The 19,562-nt window shown below is 40.1% G+C and overlaps 1 protein-coding gene across 1 annotated transcript in view; it reads left to right on the top strand.

The window, feature by feature from the left end:
• The window catches only part of CNTNAP2 (contactin associated protein 2), a 1,195,621-nt gene that overhangs the window by 792,550 nt on the left and 383,509 nt on the right, over positions 1-19,562 (top strand). Inside the window, exon 11 of the mRNA XM_064443813.1 lies at positions 9,266-9,372. Coding sequence (XP_064299883.1) covers positions 9,266-9,372 — 107 coding nt within the window. The remainder of the gene's footprint in view (positions 1-9,265; positions 9,373-19,562) is intronic.

Genomic DNA, 19,562 nt, shown 5'->3' with positions numbered 1-19,562 from the left:
AAATGGTGATAGAGGGCATGGATTTTAAAGAGATGTTTGGAGACCATAAAAAGGGGCAATTAATGGAAAAATGCTGTAAAACCATTCAAAACAAACTGATGATGGTTAGTTCTGAGGCAGAGAAATGGACAGAAAAGCAGAACAGAAACAATTTGGGAGAGAATTGAGAGGTGAGGTGTGAGCAGGAACAAGATTAGGTATGGATTTGATGATGAGAAGGAAAAGATTTAATTTCACATCGAGAATAATTCAACCCAGGTTATTTTGTATTCCAAAAACCCTTTAACATTTTATCCTTCTCTACAGAAATTCTCATGCTGTCGTTATCACTGTAGCGTTTGAGTTCTTTTCAGTATGGTAGTGGGCAATGAGTGTCAAATACCTCATGTGTGTAGTTCATTCCTTCCTTTTGACCTCTCTGGTGGAGGAGTAATTGCACAGGTGAATGTTTTGTTTTGATGGTGTTACTCGGCTCAGTTGTTTCTAATATATATATACAGAGTTATTTTATATTTAGGTTATATCTGTACACAAGGTGTATTTTGCACTTATGGTAGGGAAGTGTGAAGGGGAAGCAGGAAAAGAAAGGAAAAGGCAGGGAAAGAAGGGAAAGGTCTGTGTTGCACAGTGGAGAATAGTGAAATTTGTGATGGTTCTTCAGTCCTGAGGGACTTTATTTAACAGCATAGGTGTAGCCATCTAGACATTTGGTTTCCTGCACAAAATAACTTTTTATCTGCCTGCTCAGATGAACTCTAAACCTAGGAGCTGGAGTCAATTGCTGTACACCTTAAGCACAATTTGCCTGGGGAAGCTAGTTAATGTATTAAATATCCCTGCCCTGGGGGATGTAGTCCTCTAAAAAGACTGATGTAGTGACCAAAACCTGTGGACTTACAGAGGTTACATAGCACAGTCACAACACTAAGAAAATGTAGTCACATAATGAGAAATTAAGAGACTGAAAGAAATGTTTTCTGTTTCTTAAGGGATATGAAAATATCTGGATTAGAAAGGAGTCTGGAGAGGTCTCTGAGGCCATTCTCATGCCTTCAGGAAGGACCAAACATACTCAAGTCATTCCGCATGTATGTTGTTTTGAGTTGTTCTTAAAATACTTTCTACCGCTACTGAACCTCATTGTTTCTTTGCCTGTGGACATTTACAACAGTTTGTAACCTTTCTGTTTCCAACAATTTTTTGTACAGTTGAAAATCAGCCATTGCTCACCTCTGCTGAACTTATGTGAGGATTTCTTCATGGGTCTTTCATATTGCTCTCCTGCTTATATCCATATTACGAGATCCCTTTTTCTTTTTTCTTTTTTTTTTTCGTGTTGGCAATAGTATGATAGATTGACTTAGGATCACTGTACTGTATGTGGAATTCCCAAGATCCCTTTTTGCAGAATTGCTGTCTGGAAATACTCTTCCCCCATGCTCCAGTCATTCCTACCTTGATGTCGGACTTTTCACATGCTCCGGTTGTATTAAAAGTCCTGTATTTCAGTCTAGTTTCTCAAAATGTTTTCTGTTTATAATCTACAATCCTCAGAAGAGCAGTCTCTTTCTGTTTCATATCTTCATGCAGAAGAAACACCTCGTACCAGTCCAAAATCATTTGGCACAGGCAGTCCTCTATATGTTTCTGTCAGAGGCAGGGGGGCTTAGGCCAGATATCTCATTCTGCTCCTGGTTGCCATATTTCCTTGGGACTCACGGACCATTCCCTGTGATCTGACATCTGTATATTCGCTCATGTGATGCAGGAAAGACCCTTAGTAAAGATGGCAGATGGAAATAGCCTGATTGACAATAAAATAATATGTCTGAATCAGAGTGCAGTACATGGTTGCTGCAAAGATGCATTTGGGAAAACAGTGTTTGCTGCAGACTATGTGAGCATCCTGTTCCCATTTTTCCTTCTTGGACAGTCTAGGGGTAGGGGGAAGCTTAGTGGTTTACTAGGTGTTTGTATATAGCATCTCTGAGGAAATGTTAAAGCTTCAGGCAGTGTTAAATCTTCAACGCATGGATAGACCATTTATATTCCTTGTGCAAAATATATCTGGGCAGACAGTGAGGAAAAAAGTGTAACATGCTGTTTTCCCTCATCCTGCTGGAAGATCACAGTTGCAATCTGTAGCTTTAAAACATAGACAGTTGATTAAAACAGATCTGTTACAAATAACTTCAACCAGAATTAAGTAGAGTGTAAATGAGGCCAGTTTTTCAAGTGGTGATTTGGAGAAATACCATATATACTTTTAATAAGGAGGTCAGTGTTGAACGTCAGCAGGGAAAGAATAGAATGGCATGGGTTTTATTTAGAAATGGAAATTTGGTCTATTTCTTTGGTCTGTGTTGTGGAGGACTGGAAAAAAAGGTATTCTAGAGGATACAGTTACAATATTTAAGATAAAAGGAGGTGAAAGTCTATGAGTTGACTCCTACAACAGCTGAAACAAGGCAACAATATCTATACCAGTTATTATTGAGGAATCTTGCTCAGATTAAAATTGCTAATGAATCAGCAAATAACAAAGAAATGCAGGAATAGCAATTACTTAGGATGATAACAGAGTAAGCAGGCACCAAGAATATACCACAACTTATTAGATAGTAATTGGGAAGACAGCCCTGTTTCATAATACTAACATGTCATATTGCAGCCCTTAAGCAAAACAAACCAAACCAAAACAAACAAACCAACCCAAACAACCAAACATGGTTTTGTATTATTAAGTAAAAGAGTAATGTAATTTATGTAATTTAACAACTGGAAAGAATGAGATTCAGACCACTACACACCTATTAATCTGACTTTAGTAGTCTTACTAAGCTTTTGAAGAAATGAAGGAAAGAGTAATTAAATTAAAAACCTGGAAGTAAATGGAAAGTAGAATAAAATGCAGCAGATGTTTGTCAACAGTCAATTGTTTAAGATTAACCTGATCTTCTCTGATAAAGCACAGTAGTTTTTTTCTCAGACAGGAGAAATGCAGTAGATCTAGTTTGTCAGTTGTCAATAAAACATTTGATATACTGTAATGATGGAAATTATTAGCTAAACCAGGGAGGGTGGGGTTTGAGAGGTTAGTGGTTTCAGAACCGCACTCCTGAAGCAGACAGCACTGCGAACAAGGTACCCTGGACCTTGGTGACCCACAATAGCAGGGCTCCGCTTCAGTCTCCACCCTCCAGCATCACTACCAACAACAGATTTGAAGCTTTAGCGGCTGCAGACACTCATGAGCAAGGTCTGCAAGGTGCAACTGTACCAGCAGCGCAGAGTGGATACCGTAAAAAGAAGAGATGAGTGCTTGTAGTGGGTGACATTCTGTTAAAAGGCGCTGAGGTGCCCATCTGCCGACCAGACAGGGAGTCACGAGAGTTTTGCTCCCTTCTGGGAACTAAGATCCAAGACATGACTGAGAGGGTGCCATAGCTTTTCAAGAGCACAAATTACTATCCACTGTTACCCTTCCATGTGGGTGCAAATGATGCTATAAGCCAGGGCCTGTGCAGAACCAAGGAAGGCTATAAAGCCGTGAGGGAGCAAGTGAAAAATATTGCTGTCCAAGTCATCTCCTCTGTTTAACCAGCTGGAGAAAAATGGGCAGCCAATAACAGATGAATAATGCAAATCAACTCTTGGCTGTGTGGCTGGTGCCATTGCAAGGGTTTTGGCTTTTATGACAATGGGACTTTCCCCAGTGACCGTAGCCTGTTAGGGAGGGATGGAATCCACCCATCTAGAAGGGGCAAGGGAATCTTTGGCAGCAGGCTGGCCAACCTGGTGAGGCAGGCTTTAAACTGAAGGACTCGGGGGGTGGGGTCCAAAGAGGCAGTGATAATGCCATCACATCCAGCGGAGGAATAAGCCAGGCCAACCAGAGCAGCGACAAAGGTGCCTTAGCTGCCTCACGAGATGACAATCAGGAGACTGACCACCTCAAGGGTGTGTATGGCTCTAGTGGATCCTCATGTACCCCTCCAAGGAAACCTGCATGCTTAAGTACCTCTCTGAAACGTCTGTACACCAACACAGACAAGGAGGAACTAGAGATCTGGGTGTGCAGGGTCACGATCTCATTGCAGTTACAGAGACATTGTGGGATAGCTCATATGACTGGAACACTGTCATGGATGACTATGTATTTTTTAGGAAAGAGGCCAGCAAGGCGAGGTGGGGGAGTTGCTCTTTATGTGAGGGAGCAGCTGGAATATATTGGAGCTCTGCCTATGGGTGGAGGAAGAACGTGTAGAAAGCTTATCGGTAAAAATCGAGGGGCAGGCAAATATGGGTGACACTGTTGTGAGCGTTTGCTACAGGCCACCTTATCAGGAAGAGGAAGTTGATGAGACCTTCTACAGGCAGCTGGAAGTAGCCTCACAATCGCAGGCCCTGGTTCTCATGGGGTACTTCAATCACCCTGATATTTGCTGGAAAAGCAACACAGCAAGGCGCGCACAATCCAGGAGGTTCCTGCAGAGTGTTGAGGGTAACCTTTTGACACAGGTGTGTCAAAATGAGGTGAGATGTGCTACTGGACCTTATAGTAACAAACAAAGAAGGTCTAATTGAGGATGTGAGGGTTTGGGGTACCTTGTTTGCAGTGCCCATGAGATGGTGGAGTTCAGGATCCTGCATGGTAGAAGCAGGACAACAAGTAGGATTACAGCCCTGGTCTTCAGGAGAGCCAACTTTGGCCTCTTCAAAGACCTGCTTGGAGGATTTCCATAGGTTAGGGCTCTAGAAGGTAGCAGAGTCCTAGAGCTGGTCAGTATTCAAGTACCTCTTCCTCTGAACTCAAGATCGGTGCGACCCTGTGAGGAAGAAGTCAAGCAGAGGAGCCAGGAGACCTGCAGGGATAAGCAAAGAGCTTCTAGAAAAACTCAAATGGAAGAAGGTTTACAGTATATGGAAAGAGGGACTGGCCACTTGGGAGGAGTATAGGAAAGTTGTCAGGGTATGCAGAGGTGTGACAAGGAAGGCCAAGGCCCACTTGGAACTAAATCTGGCAAGGGATGTCAAGGATAACAAGAAGAGCTTCTTCAAATACATCAGCAGTAAAAGGAAGACTGGAGAAATTCTCAGCCTGCTGCTGAATGAGGTGGGTGCCCTGGTGACACAGGACACAGAGAAGGCAGAGTTACTGAATGCTTTCTTTGCTCCAGTCTTTACTGCTAAGGCTGGCCTTCAGGCATTCCAGCCCCAAGAGGAGAGAGGAAAAATCTGGAGAAAGGAGGACTTCCCCTTGCTTATGGAGGATTGGGTTAGAGATCATTTAGGCAAACTGGATCCTCACAGATCCATGGGCCCCGACGGGACACACCCATAAGTGCTGAGGGAGCTGATGGATGCTGTGGCTAAGCCACTCTCCATCAACTTTGAAAGGTCATGGAGGACAGGAGAGGTGACCAAGGACTGGAGGGTAGCCAGTGTCACTCCAGTCTTCAAAAAGAGCAGAAAACTATAGGCCAGTCAGCCTGACCTCCATCCCCAGAAAGGTGATGCAGCAATTCATTCTGGAAGTCATCTCCAGGCATGTAAAGGAAAAGAAGGTTATCAGAAGTAGTCAACATGGATTTGCCAAGGGGAGATCACGCTTGACCAACCTGATAGCCTTCTAGGATGGCATAGCTGGCTGGGTCAATGAAGGGAGAGCAGTGGATGTTGTCTATCTTGACCTCAGCAAGGCTTTTGACACCATCTCCCATAACACCCTCATAGACAAGCTAAGGAAGTGTGGGTTAGATGAAAGGACAGTGAGGTGGACTGAGAACTGGCTGAACAAAAGAGCTCAGAGGGTTGTGATCAATGGGGCAGAGTCTGGATGGAGGCCTGTAACTAGTGGTGTTCCCCAGGGGTCTGTGCTGGGTCCAGTCCTGTTCAATATATTAATCAGTGACCTGGATGAAGGGATAGAGTGCACCCTCAGCAAGTTTGCTGATGATACAAAATTGGGAGGAGTGGCCGATACACCAGAATGTCGTGCTGCCATCCAGTGAGACCTGGACAGGCTGGAGAGCTGGGCTGAGGGGAACCTCATGAAATTCAACAAGAGCAAGTGCAGGGTCCTGCACCTGGGGAGGAACAACCCCATGCACTGGTACAGGTTGGGTGTTGACCTGCTGGAAAGCAACCAGACCTGGGGGTGCTGGTGGACATTCATGCCAAGTTTACCATGAGCCAGCAATTTGCCCTTGTGGCCAAGAAGGCCAATTGTATCTCGGGATGCATTAAAAGGAGTGTGGCCAGCAGGTCGACAGAAGTTATCTTCCCCTTCTACTCCACCCTAGTGAGACCACATTCTGGAGTACTGTGTCTAGTTTTGGGCTCCCCAGTTCAAGAACAGGGAACTGCTTGAGCAAGTCCAGCGGAGAGCTACCAAGATGATCAGGGGCCTGGAGCATCTCCCTTATGAGGAAAGGCTGAGAGATCTGGGTCTGTTCAGCCTGCAGAAGAGAAGACTGAGGGGGGATCATATCAATACTTCTAAATATCTGAAGGGTGGGTGTCAAGAGGATGGGGCCAGATTCTTTTCAGTGATGCCCAACAACAGGACAAGGGGCAATGGGCACAAATTGGAACACAGGATGTTCCACCTGAATATGATAAATGAACTGCAAATAGAGCATGCATTGGTTTTGAGTGTATACATTTTGTATATATGCTAAATGATAGCATAAAGCAGATAAACGATATGATTGCATATGCTTGAATAATTTTAAATATACACATTTCTTAGCAAGAGATATACATATGCAAGGTACCTCCTATTTTACCACTATTCATACCTTACCATCACTAGGCAAGAAAAGTGTTTGAAAGGTAATATAGTTTACAGTTCAAAATTATATTTGTCTTGATACCTCTACTGAATTCAAAAGGGTGGTTTTCTTTTTTAAGTTTTACATTCTGGTTACCTAAATTTTCATGTAAACTCTATTATAGTGGGTAAGTTTTGTCCAGAAAATGGACATATGAGCAGCAGATTATGTTACAGAAGATTGCTAATGAATTTAGTAGAAAATACATCTTATAATTCTGTCTGATAAAATAAAATAAATAGATGTTGAAGGAGGATTGAAGGAAATGGTCCTGTAGTCTGATTTACACTCCAGTTATCACTAATATTAAGGTGCTATTTACTCCTTATTTCTGACTACATCATATTCAGAACAAGGAAAATCAGATGAGTAAGAAAGAAACTTTGCAGCTGAAGACTATATTAGTCCAACCATCGTACTAGAAGTATAAAATTAACATCAAGGAGTTTGCTGAATACCTGTTTTTATGACTTTATATGTTCTACTAAATGATAGAGACAAATATCTGCTTTTCATCCCTAGATTAAGTCATTTACCTCAGTTACATAGTCAATAATGCAGTATCTTTACCAGTTATGCTACAATAAAAGTAAGTTATACCACACTAAAATGTGCAACTAGTCACTAGCTTTACATGTGAGACTCCATATAAATAGCTGGCAAAATTCACATAGAAAAATGTTTAGTTTGGTTATTGGAAAAATAGATTTAAAGCAATGTATGTTCAAGTGTAAATGAAGAAAAAAATACATCAAAACCAGTTATTTTGAAAGGCTGGAAAAAATACTAAACCCCATTCAGATTTAGGAACTTCTGTAGATGTTTATATCCTTGAATGAAAGTTACTTTTCAGAGATTGTTTTTGAAATGTCACTGCTCTGCTTTCCCTACTCTTGTACCCACCAGCTATGGAGTCATATAAATTGGAAATCATTTGGATGTTAGAAATGTGCTATTATATGCTCTTGTTTGTCTTCTGTCGTGTTGAGAACACAACAGAAGGTCATCACCTATTAGCTGAATAGCAGTAGTCAGCTCTATCTGTGTGTTTAGTCTGCCACACTTACAAAACTGCATGAATTCACTTAAACCATGTTGAAAGACATAATTTATTGAACTGTGATAATTGCCTGAGGGAGTTTCACTGTATTTTACTGTGCAAATGCTTTGTTTCTTGCTTTAGAAGAGCATTTCTTTAAGGTATTAATTGGAACTTAAGGAGATATGAGACTGTAAGCTTGTGCGGGGTTCACCCAGATGTTTGCAGTTTCAGTAAATTTCTACATAGGAAAGACAACCTGTCCTTGGGTGTTCTTTAATAAAGTATTGTTAACTATCACAGGAATATGGTGACTGAAGTTTATCTTAAAGATAAGTATACTTAATTTGTATGCATTTATGAAAATATTTTCATTTGTCTAATAGGGGGTCTCCTAATTGTTATTTCTAATGTAATAATAAAAAAATGTAGTTCATAAATTAGATTTGGCCAACTCAACATGAAAGATAAGATCCTTTAGTTCTTGATCAAAAATACAGAGCCTGTACTGAGTCTGACTGTAACAGATTTAATAATAATAATAAAAAATATTTGAAAAGGTATTTCAAAGCCCTCTCAAAGAAGAAATTTAATAGTTTTAAAGGTGAAAGTTCATGTTAATTCCCATTTTTAACCATCTTTGATAGAAAAGAAACTGGCCCAACTCAAATCTTTGAAATCACATTTAGATAATATTTTGAACAATAAATATATGTTTGTCTATAACTTGTTTTCTGCTGTTCCACTTTTCCTTTTGCATTCCTTCCACTCTCTAGCCACATTGTAGCTGGAGAATAAAAGCAGATGGGTGGGAGAAAGGTGAACAACACTTGCCACAAATCCCTGTGTAGAAAAATTTCACAGCTTTTATACTGAAGCCTATTGTTTGTTTTAATAATGCAGGTTTAGTAATTTCCATCGTAGCCAGCAGGCAATCTGCATCCACATTATCCCATTGGCGGCAACAGAAAGATAAATAGCAACTCACTGGCATTCTTTCTTTAACTTTCAGTTACCTGTGGGACTGGAGTCCTTGAGGCATGACACCACCTGCACAGCAGGAGGGGGTGTGACTTGTGATGTTCCTTTTGTTTTGGCAGCTATGTACCAGTCATATGTAGCTTAGAAGCCTAATTTATAATAGGTGGATGTATTCCACCTTTATTGTGCTTTTTTGCTTTTTGTAAAAGGGCTACAGCAGAACCTCGATGAATCATCTTTTGTGCAGTTGTGTGCTCAGATATAAATTCTGTTAATCTGCCAAAAATAACAAGGATTAATTACCAGGCAAGGACGTGATACACTGCTTGGGCAGCTCACAATTTAGCTGTGTGTAAATCTTGATACTCATTTAGGTTTTTCTTTCTGTCTTTGCATCTTGTCCTGACAGGTGTGTGCCCAATCACTGTGAACATGGTGGCAAATGCACCCAGACGTGGGACAGCTTCAAGTGCACTTGTGATGGAACTGGATACAGTGGCGCCACTTGTCATAACTGTAAGCCATCCTGCAGTTTCAAAATTGCATTGGCGTAGGGAAAACACTGATGACTTTTAGTTGAGATAAAAAGTCAAAGTCTCCCTCTCTGGTTGTTAAAGATCCTAAAACCTTTTTTGAAGGGGTGTGTTGGCTTAATCATACTTCACCTTACCTGCATAGGGATGTATTTATATAGCACTGTGCTGCAACATGCAAGGGACAAAAGCTTCTGTCCCTTGTGTACCCAGCTGACAGTAGCTGTGTTAGTTGGGTGTACTGAGCAAACACATTCTTAGCAATTGCACACTAGCGTTTCAGATGGATGCAGTGAATTTGCCCTAAGCTGTTGAGGAGAGCTGCTGACCAGTGCTAGAGAGACACTCATTCAGGTTGCTAATCCCAAAGCACGATTATATACTGATTATTGGCCATTCTAAAATCAAATTATTTTATCTGGTGTTATGAGTTTCTCAGATAAGAATATTTCCTATGAGCTCCACATGCCCTGCGCTATTAAAGAACAGAAAGAAGAGAAAAAGGTACAGTTGCTCTTTCTATAGGTTCTGAACAGTGTATGCAGAGTCAGCAGTATGTGTCTTCTGTTACTTCTATTGTACACTACAAGTGAGATTTTCATTTGCAAAGTGTATCCTAAAAATCTAGAATATGCAGAAAACATACCCTGTACTTACTTTTCTCCCATTTTCGTTTAGCAAACTACCTCTTAATATTGTGGAGAGAGTAAAAGAGCTTCTGAACAGTTAACTGAATGTTAACTGAAATGTTAACGTTGAAGCCAGGATTTATATAGATATAAATTTATATTACTTTACTCTTTAACTACAACTGTGCAAAATTTTACAGAGATAATTGCAGAACTCTCTCATTTTTAACCAAAAATACCCAAACCAATGAGAAAATTTTGACAATTCACAGTTGTCTGAATTTCAACAAAAAACTATTTTATTTTAAACATTGTATTAACATCAGAGGGATGATATTTTATATAATAACTTTGTGCATTGAATGACAAAGTTCTCCATTGTCTGGCTACTGAATGTAAAAGTGAAAGAGTTAAATGGCAAATGGGTGTTTATTAAAGAGAGATGCCTAAAGTACAAGTGCTTGGAGGAGAAATTTCATGGGCAGCCCTTTTTCCACCAAGAGTGAATGTGAATAGCAAACGTGTGGTTGCATCTACTCTTGGGAAATAAAACATGGACTTTGCAGTGATATAGCATTTCAGTGAAACAAAGGAAAAATTTTAATAATTTCTCTGAAAGTATTGTATTTTTAGAGCTTTGACTGATCTATTACAGCCATTTGGAAAATATGATTCCTATACATGTGATAGGCTGTTTAGATGTTTAATTGCAGAAATGCAGGGGTGGAAGCTCAGTTAAGTACGTATATTTTATCAAGTGAGCCTCTGAAAATAAGTATAATCTGTTAGAGGAAAATGCTGGATTCAACAGCCCTCCAGAGGTGGGACTGCTGCAGCTGCATTCCCCCAGGTCCAACCAGTAGGGAGGCGGTCAGTGCATTCCTGGTAGGCATACGACCACACATCCCATATACACCACATACACATGTATACCTGGCTGGCCATACAGATCATAAACAGGGCATGCGCATAAACAGGGCAGCAATGGCCTCATCCTGCTCCCCTCTCTGGCTGAGCAGGATGCACATCCACTAGTGAGAATAGTGAACATCTCTATCCACACACAGTGGGTCCCTCCAGTGGCTCAGCTCAAGCACTCAGTCAGCCCAGTGGCTGGCCCTGACTCCTACACTCTGTGGTTGCTGGTGCTTGGATACTGGATGGCCTGGCAGGGTATTATTTGGGCTCCCCCTCCTACTGTTTTCTGTCTCCGCTCCTTTGTGGGGGTACAGATGAGCTTTTAAGACAAAACCTAACATAGTTTAGCTTTCTTCTTGAGTCCCAAAGAGAAGTAGCAAGGACAAACGTATGGCATCACTTTTCTGAAATTACATTTATTACAAAGCAAAGAAATAATAATCCAGTGAGCTGTCAACATTTTAAATGGGATTTTCACTTGCCTTTTATGGATAAAACAGTGCAATAAGGCAAGTAAAAGGTACTGCTGGACTGCAAAGGGGGATTTGGAGTATATTGCCCCATCTTTAGCTAAGGAATGGATAAAGTGAATGGGATTATGGCTGTCCAGGTCATTTGGAGACAGGTTGTTTAAGAACCTTTACTTTTTTAATTTAGGCAAAGTTTCTAACTTAGATGGCTACGCTTTTGTTTTGTTTCATTTTTGTGTTTTCAGACATAATTTTAGTTTTTACCATGTATATTGCTGTACTTCTAGAAGTCTTCTTTCTTACAAAACAAGGGTGAGCAGAAAGTTATTCATTTGATAAATATCCTGTCAGAGTATGTGAAGTCTTATGCCTTTCTAGAGTATGGAATTTAATGGCACAAAAATGAGCAAAACCTAAAAATTTTAGCACCAAGCTATAGACTGAGACAACTTTAACTGCCATTATTAAGCAGGCAATAGCTTTCAGTGTTTACAAAAGCATGTTGCAACCATGTTCGCAGTCTTAGATATATATAGATATATATAGATAGATATATAGATTAGATATAGATTAGATATAGGGGATTTGTTGAAGCTTGTCAAAGGTTGCAGTTATACTGTCCTGAGGTCTGGGGCCTCAGCTCTGCTATGATGATACTGACCCTATCTGTCCTACTTGTGCAGTGTGTGTGGGTGTGCTGCCTTTTGCTTTTGAGTTCTGATGTTTGTGGCAATAGCAGTACAAAAGAGATGCTGGGGGAGGAGGGAGGTTGGAATGATAACTGGTGTGTGGTATAAAATTAGCTGAAAGCAATTTTAAACAGCATTGTGGGTTGTATGAAAGGCTGTAAAATTTAGCAGATGTCATGATTTTATGGAGCAGGAAAGCGTTTATGTGCAGATGGTACTTGTTCGGTACCATTTCACCTAAATATAAAACTATTTTACAAAACAAATGGTATTATACTCTACATTAAAATATATATTTCTTTTCTCAATGTGTGTTTGTGCAGTGGGTGTAACAGCATTTCTCAAAGAGGTTGGAATCAAGACTACGTTAGCAGGGATTGTAACTCTATAGGTGATGATTTTAATGAGTTTGAGTTTTGCTGAATTTAAAGGAACAAGATAATTCTTTGTTATTGAAGGGTGTTTTTCAGTGAATTGATTTTGCTTTCATCAGGAAATTCAACACTTTCCTGAGCTTTTGACCCAAAACAAGTCAGGGCTTTGCAGCCTCAACTGAATTTCAGACCGTGGTTTTAGGTTCCTCTGAAGTTGAAATTCAAAGACAAACTCAAGGGATGAACTCCTTGAAGTGAAACAGAGAAAAATGTTTGCATGGAATCCTTGTGAATCAAAATGGCTTTGTTTCACACAAGTCTGGTCATAATATATTTATAGTATGATAGTGAAGGGAACAGTGAGTCTAGAGAGATGGAGAAGTATGTATTCTGGGGCTGAGACATAGTAGAAATTACAGAAGGAAAATTTTAAAATAAATCCGAAATAACAACTTTAATTCTTATCTCTCTAATTGTGTAAATCAGTTATGCACAGTTGCCATTTTAAGATCATAAAATAATTTGCTTTTCAGAATAGGGCATCGTTACAGGAAGGCTCTTCATCTTTCAAAGACACACCAAGCTCTGTGTCCACTATCTTGTTTTTTGTCAGAGGCTTAAGCTACCATTTGCACAATAAGATGTCTGTACTCCACAATGATTTGTTTCATCCAGCTACAACTGGGTCCCTGGAGCTCAATGGTGAATGAACCAAAAATACTGGAAAGTTGTATCTCTTGTTGCATGGTAAATACCTTAGAAATCTGCCAGATTTCTTTTGGCGAGCAGATACTCAGTGCCCAAAGGAATGCTGCAGCCTGGCAAATACCAGACTAGAGCATCGATTTTGTCATTAGACATGACTAAAAGGTAAAGTAATGTATTTACTTCAAAATAATGATTTACAGTGATGAAACAGAAAATTATTTTAAAATTAATTATTAGGGTTATAATTAACAGTATCATCCTTACTATCTTTATTGTATCAGCTATATTTTAATCCCTGACTACTTAACCTTTACAGCCTACCAAAGGCTGACCTGTTGTGCAGAGTTCTTAGAGTGATATTTTTCAAGAGTCTGTTGGTAAATGGTTCCTGAAGCATTTGAGGACAGGTGCTCATTTTCCTTATTACTTCTCGTCTCCATCGTGGTCTTCAGGTAACACTGCTGTGCTGTACTTCGTGCAAGTTATACATCTAGTTTTAGGCTCTAATGTGTTTCGTGCTGGTTACAGCTTCTTTAGAACAGAGTGGTACAGAATTACGAATCGTGTATCACGATAAATAATGATCATTCAAGCTTCTTTGTCTCAGATTTTTAGTGTATTGCTCAAGGCATGCTTTCCTTAAATTCTGCATGTGAGAGAAACAATAAAGGATTTACTGACAGAGTTTACCATGCCTATGATGTATCTACCTACCACCTCATGCATAAACTTTGTTAGATTTAGGAAAAAACCTAGTTTGATCATATTTGCCTTCCCCTAATGATTGCCATTAGCAAAAAAGTCCAGTTTGCACCTAAAAGATTAATCTTAATAATATCCATTTTTACTTATATGAGAGACAAGTTATATTCTTCTTTAATTTCTCCCTCAAACAATCACTATCCTTACTTTTACAGTAGTACAGCCCCCATTCCTTCAAGAATATCAGTCAAGGAAGGGTTTGCTTATAAATCTTCAGTTATTCCATAGGAGGGGCTAACATCCAGCTCACAATCTGTTGCCTGTTAGTTCTGTAAAAGCAATAGGAGAAATAAAACCCTACATACTATTGTCACTAGAAGAGGCATTAATTGCATCAGGATATACAAAGAATGCAACTCTGTTGAGAAAGAATATACAAAATTTTCACAGTTTTTAGATTGGCAGTGTGCTGTAAGTTTTTTCAAAATGAGTATTTGAAACAATGTAGTGGTTATTAGTTTCAATATAACAGACCTTGACCTGTGAATTCTCTGGCTTTGTCTTCTGAAAGCTTGTTGTGAATGAATGTTACCCTATATTTTGGAGTGTGATTCGAAATTAATAAGGAATAAAGCACTAATCTTCTCTTCAAATGATAAACACATTAAGTGTCACTGGAAGTCCAATGGTCATTGATATTTTTCCCCAGGAATATTGACCTTCTCTCTGAAATAAAATATTGCTTTAATAACAAAGCAATATTAAATATTGCTTTAAGAGTTCAATAGTATCTAGGAGAAAACTTTGAGTAAGGAACATTTGTGTTACACACATTGTAGAAGCAGTGATAATTTGGATTCCTGATCATTGCCAAATCAGTAACCAGAAAGCCAGATTTAATCTGCATAGGCTGTGATCTTCAGCAAGACCTCCATCGCTTAGCTTGTACTAACTGATTTTCCTGCATTTCCATAGATAAGGAGACACCTGAAACACTAGACTTCCTACATTTAGGGTCTAGATAAAGGATGGCATGGCAATGATATTTTCCTGTCAGCAATTTCGGAAATAGTTCCATAGAGAGAAAGCAAATACATAATTTGGCAAAAATATGCTCTGAACTGTACTTAAGGAAAAAAGGAAAAGAAACTGTACAGATGTATAGTCATCCCAAACAAGCAAAGTATAGTTTTCTACTTCACTGGAGACTGCAGGAGTTCTGAGAACAACATGGTTGTTCTTTGAGATCTCAAACACATTTGTTAGAAAAGCCAAAGGCCTTGCCGTTTCACAAGCATATTAATGCATTATTTGATCAGTAAAAAGAGAATCTTAACAAGTCACAGACTATCTGTATGGAAGCTTTTTCCTTTTTTACAGTTGCCTAGACAGAAGGGGAAAGTGAGTAAAGAATAGGAAAAAAACACTTTTACAAAAAATGTGTCTGCTGCTATTAAAAATAAGCCATGTTGCAGACCATCTTAGTTGTTCAAACTAATCTAAGTGAAATAAGCCAGACCACCCTCTAACAGTAAGGTTGTTCAGGTTCTCATGAATCAGTTGTATAACTATGGACACATATATGTGCTAATTATTCTCAGGAGAATGTACAGGCAGCCAGAGTGTCTCCAGGCAGCAGCAGAATAATCATCTTCACTAGATAACCTGAATGTGGAGTGTTATTACTGACAAAACACAGGAAAAACCCCTCCAAAGTTTCTATCCTCTGACAAGATTAAGGTAGTGTGTATCATGCTGGGTGCTATTGCAAGGCATTTAAGGGACGGTGCTACCATCAAGCACAGTCAACATGGGCTAACAAAGGGAAACTCCTGTCTAACTAATATCCTTGTACAATAAGGTCATCTGCCTAGACAGTAATGGGAAGGCACTGGATATAGTTTTTCTGGATTTTAGTAAGGCTTTTGATACTGTACTTCACAGCATCCTTCTGGAGAAGTTGTCCAGATGTGACATAAGCAGGGAGATGGTCTGCTGGGTGAAGAAGTGGCTGAACAGGCTACCCTGGCAGCCAGGAGGGAAAACTGTATCCTGGGTGCATTAAACACAACACAACCAGCCAGGCAAAAGAGGTGATTAACCTACTGTATTTAGCGTTGGTGTCACCTCACCTTGAGCTTTGTGTGCAGTTCGGGCCCCAGCATTTAAAACCATGCCAGGGTACTTGAATGCATCCAGAGAAGGGCAACAAAGCTGGGGAAGGGGCTGGAAGGCATGTCCTATGAGGAATGTCGCCTTCTTGGGAAGAAGTCCCAAATTGTTTTGTCTTCTTGACCATATTTTTCCTTTCACTTCAATAGCTCCATTCCTCCTTTGGCCTTCACCCTTGGAATCTTTCTTGAAAGTGATGGCAGCCCTCTCCACCTTTCTCTTGCTCCTGCTAGTCGTCTTCTTCTATTGGCCCTACATACCCCTAATCAACCACTTAATCTTTGTTTACCTTCATCCTAGAAGGAATTTGTCTTTCTTGAACCTGAGGAATGAGAAATGTGCCTGGTGGTACAGGTGAGTTCTCACCAGGGCTTTGCACAATGCTTGCCTTTTCTATGGAAATATCTTGCCTGACACACAAGAATGCATCTGCCTGTACCCCAGTTGTGGCTCGTAGTCACCCTGTCATCTGCTCATGCCTCCAGGAACTTTGGCCTGCTCCGATGCTTCCAAACTGGAGTGGAAACTCATGGTGCTCCACCTGACGATGTGTTACCTGCAGTTCTTAACACACATGGTTTATTGATGCAGAGGCACTTTCTTCTGTCAGAGTTTCAGCTGATATGGAGTACGGGGGCCACAGAAACATGGCATGAGATACAGCTTTTTCTTGTCCATGGGTGCCATGAAATCCAGAATATGATGTGGGCAACGACTGTATCTTTTGGAGAAGGCAGGAGGCCTGCATTTCTTGAACAATGGTTTTCTGCGATCTAAATTCAAAGGACCTGACCATGAACTTCATTGTTTCATACACAGGACGGCATCAAAGCACGAAGGGCAGAGCCTGAGAGACGTGTTAATGAGGCTTTCACCCATTCCTAAGTCCAGCTCCATGCAAGTCACGACCAAAAGATCCAGACCTCCACCAGCTGGCTGAGCTATGGACAGACGGTGTGGGTGGGCTCCAATCATGAATCTGGTAGTGCCCATCTAGTCGCTTTCAAAATGGGTGTTTGACTCCTAGGGAAAAAAATAACCACAGCTGGCATTAACTGAACTTCCATTTTGGAGGTTTCATTGGAGAAAGTGCCAAAGCAGCCCAGACGCTGAAAACGCTACAAGAGATGAAACTGGTGCGTCAATGCGAAGCAGTTCATGGCACTGCTGTCTGTGGGGATAAGCTTTGCTCTCCAGGAGTGTGAAGAAAGGTTGCTGATGATTTTTTAAATGAATTCTGCAGGCATTTAGCGAAAAGGAATGTTGTTGCTGATAATGGTGATGTAGGTAAGGAGTTGGCTGGCCAGGCGGCCATCCGACATTAAAAGGCAACTGCCTCTCTTTAAGATTCCCTACATGCCTTGAAGATAGGTACAAAGAAGGACTGAAGATTTTGCTTTTTATACACCCACTTGAGAAGATTGGTGTGATGAAATTATTGATGATGTTATTCAGATACAAAGGAAGTTTGTGGGGTTTGGTGTTGTTTTTTTTTTAATTAACAAAATAAACTATGAAACCCAGCTAAAACCTATGTTTCAAGTTACACTTGAAAGCGAACTCATAGCCCATGCATTTTAAGACCATGCTTTCCTCTTTGCATTGAACCCCACAAATGAAATGAATGTATAAATAGCGCTTCCTGCAATAATTAACTGTAGCTGTACTAATTTCATTTCCATACTTCAGGAAATCACAATGTGGGAATGCAGTCCCATAAATTCAGCCCCAGCATTTAAAACCATGTTAAGGTACTTGAATGCATCCAGAGAAGGGCAACAAAGTTTAGAAGGGGCTAGAGGGCATATCCAATGAGGAGTGTCTCAGGGAGGACAGTGGGTTTGTCTGGTTTGGAGAGAAGGAGTCTGAGGGGTGATCCTACTGCTGTCTACAGCTTCCTGAGGAGGGGAGGTGGAGAGGGAGGTCCTGATCTCTTCTCCCAGGTATCCACTGCCAGGATGCGTGGGAATGTCTCAAAGCTGTGTCTGTCAGTTGAGGCTTGGACTTGAGATGTGGAAACATTTTTTTACTGAGAGGGTGGTTAAACCCTGGAAGAGGCTTCCTGAGAGAGATGGTGAATGGCCCAAGCCTGTCAGTGTTTAAGAGGCATTTGGACAACGCCCTCAATAATGTGCTTTAACATTTGGTCAGCCCTTAAGTGGTCAAGCAGTTGGACTAGATGGTCGTTGCAGTTCCCTTCCAACTTCCCTTCCCTTCTCTTTCCTTTTTCCTTCCCTTCCCTTCCCTTTCTGTAAGAGAGGTTAATTCCCACCCCCCCAACCCCCCCTGCTACTAACTCCCAGGACAGCAGAATTGACCTTGCTATACCTAGGGAAACCTCTGGTTAAGGAAACATAAGCATATAAAATTATTCTTCCTCAGTATATCACACTTTTTGATTATTATCTCTCTGGTCATTGTGGAGAAAGCCTAATAATTTGATGGTAAATACTACCAGTTGTAGACTCACGTTGCCCCATCTGTGCTCAGAAAGAGACTTGTGTTTATGTCATTCCTTATTGGATGTTGATAGAAACTGCCTTCGTGTTTCACATGTAGTATGCAACGTTCATCATCAAAACCAGAATAGAGTTTCCAGGATCTATACGTAAAACCTAACTCTATGTTGATATAGCTCTGCCTTAAGAAAGAAGAATGAAACAAAAACATCCCACAGGATAAAATTGGAGAGAACTCTCTTTCCTATTATGTCTTTAAGATAATATTCCTATCCTGTTCCTTAGTAACTGTCCTTAAAATTGGAAGAGTAAATTTAATTAAAAAAAAAAAAAAGGAATAAAGGGAAAAGAAATAAGGTGCAACTTCCCAAATAAAGGTGTACTGAAGTGAAATTTGAACAGAAGAGTTGAAGTTTCTCAGGAAAAGTAGGAGGGACATCCTAGCTTGCTGGGTAATAAAAAGCTGAATGATCTCTTTTCATCCAAGAGGCCTAGAGAATGTTTCCTGGGTTGGTCAAGAAGGAATGAGTAAAAGGAAAGTGTTTGTTCTATTGGGCTGTCCTCATGTTAGTTTTTATTCAGACTCTAAAAGAAACCTCCTGTGATAAGTTTTATTTCACGTCCTTTGCTCCCAAGGAACCTACTAAAGTTTGGGTGCATATTACCATGCATGTCTTCTATATTAGACCCTTCATTTAATCTTTTCCTGTGAGATAAAGAAACCAAACACATTTTATAATTATTTTTTTTTCAGATAAAATGATGAAAAAAATCATAGCGTGCCATTTGATGTTTTGGCCCTCACTTTACAGATGTAATTCCCAGTAGTGAGGAATATACGTTATGTCAAGCACAAATACTTCTAAGATGTGTGTAAGCTTACAGAGAATGTCCTTGCAAATGGTATTATAAATATTTTCTATTTAGGTTTTGAGAAATCCCCCATTTAAGAATATCTCCCCATAAATGGTAACAGAAAAAAAAATCATAGCCAAGTCTCTGTCACATGTCTAATATGACATCCAAACACTTCTTGTTCCATTTGAAGTTAC

This window comes from Phalacrocorax carbo, chromosome 2, assembly GCF_963921805.1.
Source record: "Phalacrocorax carbo chromosome 2, bPhaCar2.1, whole genome shotgun sequence".
Lineage (NCBI taxonomy): Eukaryota > Metazoa > Chordata > Aves > Suliformes > Phalacrocoracidae > Phalacrocorax > Phalacrocorax carbo.
Note: the sequence above shows the minus strand (reverse complement) of the source record. Positions and strands in the feature narration are given on the sequence as shown.